Below are 8,334 nucleotides of genomic sequence, written 5' to 3'. Positions count from 1 at the left end.
TATAATTTCAAAGCAGCTTTACAGAAAATGCATGTCAACATTACAATTTTGAGTAATCTGTTATCTGAGGTGACTGTGTCCAAATTATGTAATTTCAGAGATGTACATATACAAATAAAACAGTTAGCTAACACTGTATTAATTTAAGGTAGAAACAATGAGCTCATGGAAGTAATGAATACATGTTAACAATGATTAGGATATATGGAAAAATTTGGAATGGTGCATATTGATCCAGAGTTTGCATCATCTGAAGTCCTCGCAGAGGTTGGGGTCATCTAAGGGCAGGGCAGGAACGAACACGAAACACGAAACTCACAATAAACAAGACAAGACACAAGATAACAAGGCAGAATGCAAGAATAAAGAGGCAAAATTAACCCGATGCACCTACTATGACTAGAGAACAAAACGTAGGGGAAAAAACTAGGAACTTATAACTGGAGCTTGCAAATAAAACATAAGACAAAAGAATAAAACTAGCAGGGAACTCTATAAATACTAGAGGAGAAAAATATTAAGTAGAAACAGAAATGTAAATCAAAAGAAAAAACTAAACAAGACTGGGATGCACAGGAGCAAAACTAGCTAGAACAAAACTAGAGAAAAACCAAAATGGCAAAAGGATTCACTAGAGCTAGAAACAAGATTAAATATCATTCAAGGTCCAGAAAGGTATTAAAGACATTGTTAAAATAGTCCATGTGACTACAGTGGTTCAACCTTTATATTATGAAGTGACGAGAATACGACGGTGTTCGAACATAAACACGGAAGCGCTGAACTGCATCAACTGCGTAAGAGAGTAACAGGGTAGAGAAGAAACTGTTGAATAAAGTCGTTATTTTTGTTTTGTTTTTGCGCACAAAAAGTATTCTCGTCACATCATAACATTAAGGTTGAACCACTGTAGTCACGTCGACTGTTTCAACGATGTCTTTAGTACCTCTCTGGACCTTGAATGACAGTAATAACGTTGCTTTCTATAGGGGATAAAAAATAAAAAATAACCTTTTGGATTTCATTAAAAATAACTTAATTTGTGTTCTGAAGATGAACGAAGGTCTTACGTGTTTGGAGCGACATAAGGGTGAGTACTTAATGCCAGAAATTTCATTTTTGGGTGAACTAACCCTTTAATTATTTGAGGCAAAAACACAAGAAAACGTTAGGATTTTACTGTAGAAATAAGTATTGCTTTTCATTCACCGTGAGGAAGAAATAGTGTTCTACTTTTTTTTACCGGTTTTTGATTATGGGGATGTAGTGTATCAGCATGCTCCCTCTTACCTTCTCGCCTCTCTGGATTCTTTGTACCATGGTGCTCTGATGTTTATAACTGATTGTACATTTTCAACACACCATTGTGAACTATACAAAAGATTGGCTTGGCCTCGAAGAAATATTTGAAGAAAAATGCACTGGTATTTATTGATTTACAGAGCCATACTGGGTTACCTGCCCTCTTATCTTTGTTGTTTTATTCAGTGGAAATTGCCTGCGTTCCACTCCACTTTTAGACACGCACTCACAAACTTACCTAAGCACTTCCCCTCGGGGAATCCCTGCCGCCATTTTGAAGTGCGTTCCACTTCGTAAAGTGGATGAGGGAAGTTTATATGGACAGACCCTCTTCGCCTCGATTTTTTACAGAGGGAGCAAGTCTACCTCGATGTACACTTCAAGCAACTCTATATCCCACAATTCAACGTGATTGTGACGTGGGGGTTTAAATAATAAATTACCCATAGTGAATTTCAAGTGATCAAGGGCTTAGTGCATTCCATTTAAACCTTATGCACGAGTTCCACCAGTAGTGGGCACTCATGCAACGTAAGCAATGACGCACATCCGAGTCCACGAGATGGAGGGAAGTTAGCGAGTGAAGGCCGTAAAAATTTGGAGTGGAACGCAGCCAAGTTACAATCTTTGTGTGCCCCTTGTCAGAACTGAGCTTGGAAAAACTTCCTACATATATGCTGCCACCAGTTACTAATGGATTATTTGGGTGCATGTAAACATACAGTAGCTACAGTGTGCAATAATCAAAAAATTGCAGCAATAGTTAGTGAAGGTTTGTAAAACATTATGGAAAACGTAGCACCACCAAAAGCCCAAGAAGGCAAAAGAAAGTATTGTTCTGTTCTGATGTTAACCTCTGAAAAATGCACATCAACGAATTTGATTTTATGTTTTAAAATATATGTGGGCCACAGAAGAAGTTCCCTGTTATTACTGTCAGAGGAACATGCCTTTTATCCTATTCACTGCAATAAAGCTTGCATTCTTCTCCAGGGCCAACAATAACTGTTAACTTCTTGTGCATTGAGCCAGAAGCCAAGTGTGCAGCGCCGCGATGACTTGGAAAGTGAATGGGGACAAATATTTTGAGGAAGCGTATGAAAGAGACTGTTAAGACTCAGGATCTCGGGGGTGGACTAAAATGTAAAATGTAAAATAAATGTTAAGTGCATTTCCTGGAGAAAAAAAAAAAAAAAATGTCTATAAAGACATGGTGTTTTGTCATGAGAGATTTTGTCAAAAGAAAGGAGCCAAGACACCAAATTTTGCATTAGAATCCGGTGACAACTACACCTTCAGTCCAGTTGAATTAACAATAAGTAGTGTGAGAGGGAAAGTTTACACAGAGGATCTGAATTCTTTCCAAAGAAGCTGAGTGGTAACTGTGAGAGAGTTTGAAGCTGAGTGATTATGGCCTGGGGACTGAGTCAGTCAGTGTAGCGCTACTGTAAAACATGATTGTAATAGCTACCACACTACACTGCCATGCCCTTATGCTGCTGCTAATGATTCCAATGCCTCAGTCGAGTGGTTGCAACTGTGCATGTGTTGACATACCGAAACATTAGCCAAGACTTTTCCCTCTGGGTATAATGAGCTTGTCAATATCATACAACAGTGAATACTTTCAGTACTGATCAGCTTCACATTACCACCCAATGTGATCTCATTGAACAAGAGACAATGAAGATACAAAATACCAAACTGATTCTTTGTTGAAAATGTAATATTTACAGTGAAACTTCTTTACAGTGAGTAAAATCTACAAGCAGGCCAGAGGTGACTGGTGAACATTAAAGGGTTAGTTCAACCACCCCCAAACACCCCCAGCCCAAAAAAAAACGTCATCTTTTACTCACACTCATGCCATTCCACACTTGCATGATTCTGTGGAACACAGAAGATTTTTGAAGTATGTTTCAGTTCTAATATAAAGTCCAAAACTTTCAATCTCCTTAACATCATGACCAAAGCACCAGTAAGGTTTAATGGTATTGATGTATCAGCATATTTGATTCAGGCTTTGTATATATGAGTTTATCAATGATTTGATTTGATTTGTGAAAGAATACTTTATAAAATTTTGCTTGTTCATCATACAAAGTGATCATATTGCTTCAGAGGACTTGAATTAAACCACTAGAGTTGAATAGATTATGTTTACGCTTCCTTTATGTCCTTATTGGAGCTTCAAAGTTTTGGACTCCATCTACTTCCACTTTACGGACTGAAACAGCTCATAAAAGGTTGAGTTTGGGACACCATGAGGGGGGAGTAAATTATGACAGAAATTCAATTTTTGGGTGAACTATAACTTTAACAGTGAAAAGTCACACATTCACACCAGCAGTCATTCTTCACTGTCAGAAAAAACTGTGCAAAAACGTTACTTTTAGGGGTACAACAGCTTGTCACTGGGGAAGTACGCTTAAAGGGACAACTTTGTACCTTATCCGCCCCTGACTGCATATTAAGAGTAGTGATATGTACCCTAAAGGTACTACTATGAACCTTTTAGGGGTAAATAAGGTACCAAGATGACCTTTTAAGGGTATTGCCCCAGTGACAAGCTGTTGTACCATTTAATTTTTGCACACATTTTTATGAGAATGTTGACACACTAGTCCTACACCACTATTAAAGCAAATCAACCATAGTTTCTTTATACAAAAAGTGCAAACGTTAAAACCAAATATATTTCTTGGAATCCTTCGGTTATAAAGAATACCAGCACAAAGCCGCTCCTCATCGCAGCTTATATACAAGCAGTCTTCTCCTCAAGTCTCTAATTCAAGTAAAGTGCTTCTAGAGCAACAACCAAAATGGTTAGCGCTTTCAAGTGTTCTCTTTTGAGTTCTTGTTTGCTGCTCCTCCGTTAGAAGTGTTGAAATAAAACAAGTTTTAGTCAAAAAAGTCCCACGAAGGAAAATAAATTCTAAAGCCATCACACAAAATCCAGTTTGCCTCGGCCGCTGTACTTTCCCCAGTTGACCAATGACAGAAGTCGCTGGCTGCTAAGATCGGACTGTCGAATCTTGTCACAGGTCAAGCAGCAGTTCTCATGGCCTCCTACTGGAACCATACACTCTAAGTCCAGTTTGGCCACATGACCCTTGGTGAGGTGTTGGCCGTGAAAGCTGTAATGAAGGCGAGACAGCATTTCTCGCCTCTGTTGTCGCATTTTGCGGTTTTCGCTGCGGAGCATACGCAAGGCCAACATGATGAGGAGGACCAAGATGAGGCCACCAGCGATGGGAACGGTGATGACTGCCGCACGGAACCATACCTCCTTGGAGGAAGGGATTTCCTGTAGACGTGCAATCACGTGACGACTGCCTTCAGTTTGATGTCGGTGTTTGTCTGAATAAGAACAGAGAGTGTTTAAGGCCACGACTTTATGAAGCAACTGAAGAAAAGCAATGACACTCTTTTAAAAAGATAGTTCAACAAAAAATAATTTACTTGCCCTCATTTTATTACTAACCTGTATGATTTTTACTCTTATGGAACACAAAGAAGCTAATTTGAAGACAGTTCTTCAGAAAGTCAATGGGTTCAAAAACAACATTGGACAGAAGATTTTTTTTTTTTTTTTTTCCCAAAATATATTTTTTTGTGTGTGATACACAGAAAAAATAAAGTCTTACAGGTTTGTAACAACATGAGAGTGAGTACACAATGAAAGAATTTCCATTTTGGGGTGAACTATCCCTTTAAAAGAAATGTACTCTGTTTCACAAACCATCAGCCAAGCACAGAGGGGAAGTTGTTTCTTGGGTAAATTCGATATTTCAACTTCAGTTTAGTTCAAGGATGAACAGAGTAATATTATTAGAGAGCAGAGTGGCAAAAATAGCAATTGAGATGTAATAATATTAATAATAATAATAGTAATAAAAGTTTATTTTCAGCATATAAATGAATTCTTATTTTTATTATTCCCTACAATTCCCTACAATATCTATATAAAAAAAAAAATGCATTATCAACTGACACAATCATTTATAGATAATTCACAGAGGTAGCTAAATTGGCAGAAAAATTCAATAGACTTCTATTAATTGGCCAAGTAGGGACAGTTAATGACTAAAATAAAAAATGGCTGATAAAAAATGGCTGATTTATCTATCACTAGCAATAACTAAAGAAGACTTGTACCATGAATTTCACCTCCTCTGTATATGAGATCTTGCAGGCCTCTGTAGTTGCACATATCCTCGTGGCAACACTGAAGAGTGGAAGATCCAATAACAGTATCATAGGTTGACTCTGGATGGCAAGTTTTTCCAGAGTTCAGCAGAGGGTCGTAACACCCGTGAGATAAAAGAGACTTGGTGCTTTGTGGGTCTAAGGTGCGGGTGAAGCAGGCATTCAGCTCTGATTTGCACATGTAACCGGTGGCCACGCAGTGGGGAGCATCGCAGTAACACCGTATTTCTCCTGTTACAACAAAAGAGATATTACTGCATAGTAGGCTATTGATAGAATACACTCTAGTCCAACTGAACTTAAACATAGACATTCATTTTCATAACTGATCAAAGATAGTTGCCACATTGATATAAAAGATCATATTTTGGCATTTGGCTTTCAGACTTGGTTCTTATAAAGATGCTGCTCTGGATAATTGCTCTGACAGAACTATAAAAAGAATTGTATTGATATTGACAAATATGTGACAATTCATGTTGCAAAGTAATGCAAAACAAAAGTGCAGTGGAAAATCTAATTAAATAATAATAATAATTAGGTGTTCAGAAAACTTTTGATCACACTTTACATTAGCACTCATGTTACAATGTAATAACTACGTAGCCTAATGATATTGTAATTGTTAGTACTTACTGTGGCTTTTAATCACTTTTAGCTTTTAGTTTTATTTCTAAAACAATTCGTTATATTTATAAAGAATTGTAAATATATCAATTCGTAGACTATTCTGACTATATGATCACTCATTCACTCACCCTTAGTGAGGAGAACAGCCATCGCGCACAGCTCGAGCTGAAGCCAAATGGAAACGAGACTGCTGTTCCGCCGCATTGGACAAAAACACTTTGCCTTTCAGATTCGCATAGATACAGACTTTATAGCCCAAAATGCTGTATTCATGTCCAAAATGTGTTCCAACTCGCTTCTTTCAAAACTTTTCGTAGCATTTTTTTAATAGAAATGATCACATCGTGGTTCTGTCCTCGCTGCTCTCTTCAGGACTTCCAGATAAAAATCATTTGTGTGCAGAAAAGCCGACGCGCAGTCGTTTGATTAAAATTAAAAACCCATGTTATAATCCATTTGTGTTTAAATTCGTATGCGAAATTCTCAGACTTGACTATTCACATAGACAATCTCCTGTGTATATACTCCGCTTGAGTGCTCTTAAATGTTGAAGGCTTGAGAATGAGCGAGCAGCTCCTCCTATTAAGAGTCATCGAGCCGCTGGGCTGTTTCATTCACACGAGTGAGTTGTGACTGTTGCCTCCCCATGTGCCCATGCACGGCTAATACAGCTTAACCCTCATGTTTTGCAGGGAAAGCATGACTTTACTTATTTTAACTTAGTGACGCTTGTGTGTAAAAAATAGCCAATGTTTAAATATTTTCTCCTCACCTTTTTCACCTTTTAAATTGATATATCCTACACAAGTTTCATTCATGAATTACAGTAGTATATTAGGATATTTAAATGTGTAGGCTATTACACAAGCATATTTATATGCTCTCCGGAAGCCAAAACAAGTACAACTTACCCTGGTTATTCAGTTCAAAAATAAATAAATAAATAAATAAAAATTGCATCTTTTTTCATGCATCAATGCATCATTTTTGCTGCCTTGAGAATCAGTAAATGTTTGCACCTTTTGTAATAGTATCAAGTCACCTTTATTTAGTGCTTTACAATATAGATTGTTTCAAAGTAGCTTTACAGGGATAAACAGGAATATAATGATTCAGTGATGCAGAGGTAATTTCTTCTGCAAAGCAGCTCTAAAAATAAAATTGTCATTGTTCAGTTGATTCAGTGTTGATTCAGTTCAGTTCAATGACCGTAAAGATCATCACAAATTAGTTCAATTAATTTATGAAGCAGCTCTGTAGAAAACAGTGATGTCATAGTCCAGCTCAGTTCAGTTCTCATACAATATCGTCAGTGCAGTCAAATTACTAATATTGCCTATTATGTCTTCAGTATGAAAAGAGGGATCAGGAAGTCACGGATGGAAACGGTTCAAATATGCAGCAAATGCTGAAAAACCAGGATCTGGATTATTTAAGTTTAACTGCTCAGGGGAAAAAAATGACTCATTAATCACAGAAAATAAAAAGTTATGGATCATCAAGGTATAAAAACACAATATTAAGAATCAGTCATGTAAACTTTGATATGGGCCATTTTATTATTAATATTATTTAGCTAATTTTGTACTATTTGTAAACATTTGTTGTTTGAAATAGCTCATTTCAGTGAAGCATTAAAAAAAAAAAAAAAAAATTAGGGGCCAATTGTTTAAAAGGATTCTGATCGGATTTCGGCCATCAGATTGGATCAAATCTTGAAAATGGTTTGTTCAAAAGGAAAAAAGGATTCTGAAATCAGATTAGATCACAAAATACAATCTTGGTTTTGATCTGGATAAAATCATCAGTTTGTTTTGTTCAAAACTTTTTAGTAAAATTGGGATACCTTTGATCCAAAAAAATCTGGATTATACTGATCCCATCAGAATGGTGGATTTCAAGAACAAAAATGGAATAAAACTTTAAAACTGGTCAAAACATACATTTATATCATGTAATATACATACACACACATATTTTTTTATTTTGCTCTTGATTAGTCTGATCCAGATTAAACTTTTTGAACAACTGGCCCCAGGGGCTAGTTGTTCAAAAAGTTTAATCTGGATCAGAATTATCTGGATTTGGAAATCTCAAGTTTTGCTATCTAGGATCAGGTAATCCATTTTACTTTTGTGCTGGTTTTTCAAAGCAAAACTGGATTGGATCACCCTGATCCAGATACACACTTTT

General features: G+C 36.7%; 1 protein-coding gene across 2 annotated transcripts; it reads right to left on the bottom strand.

Annotated features, from left to right (window-relative positions):
• Positions 1-3,010: 3,010 nt before the first annotated feature.
• Positions 3,011-6,774, bottom strand: bambib (BMP and activin membrane-bound inhibitor homolog (Xenopus laevis) b). 2 transcript variants are annotated; one of them, XM_051861443.1, is made up of 3 exons: positions 6,270-6,774; positions 5,473-5,742; positions 3,011-4,662 (listed from the first exon to the last, which is right to left on the bottom strand). In XM_051861443.1, the coding sequence occupies exons 1-3, from the start codon at positions 6,343-6,345 to the stop codon at positions 4,247-4,249; spliced, it is 762 nt and encodes a 253-aa protein (XP_051717403.1). In that variant the 5' UTR covers positions 6,346-6,774; the 3' UTR covers positions 3,011-4,246. The 2 variants fall into 2 exon arrangements, with proteins under 2 accessions (XP_051717403.1, XP_051717392.1); XM_051861432.1 differs by having other exon boundaries at positions 5,461-5,742; positions 6,270-6,771.
• Positions 6,775-8,334: the final 1,560 nt, after the last annotated feature.

This window comes from Ctenopharyngodon idella, chromosome 2, assembly GCF_019924925.1.
Source record: "Ctenopharyngodon idella isolate HZGC_01 chromosome 2, HZGC01, whole genome shotgun sequence".
NCBI classification, from domain to species: Eukaryota; Metazoa; Chordata; class Actinopteri; order Cypriniformes; family Xenocyprididae; genus Ctenopharyngodon; species Ctenopharyngodon idella.
The sequence above is the reverse complement of the archived record's forward strand: the minus strand, read 5'-3'. Positions and strand labels throughout refer to the sequence as shown.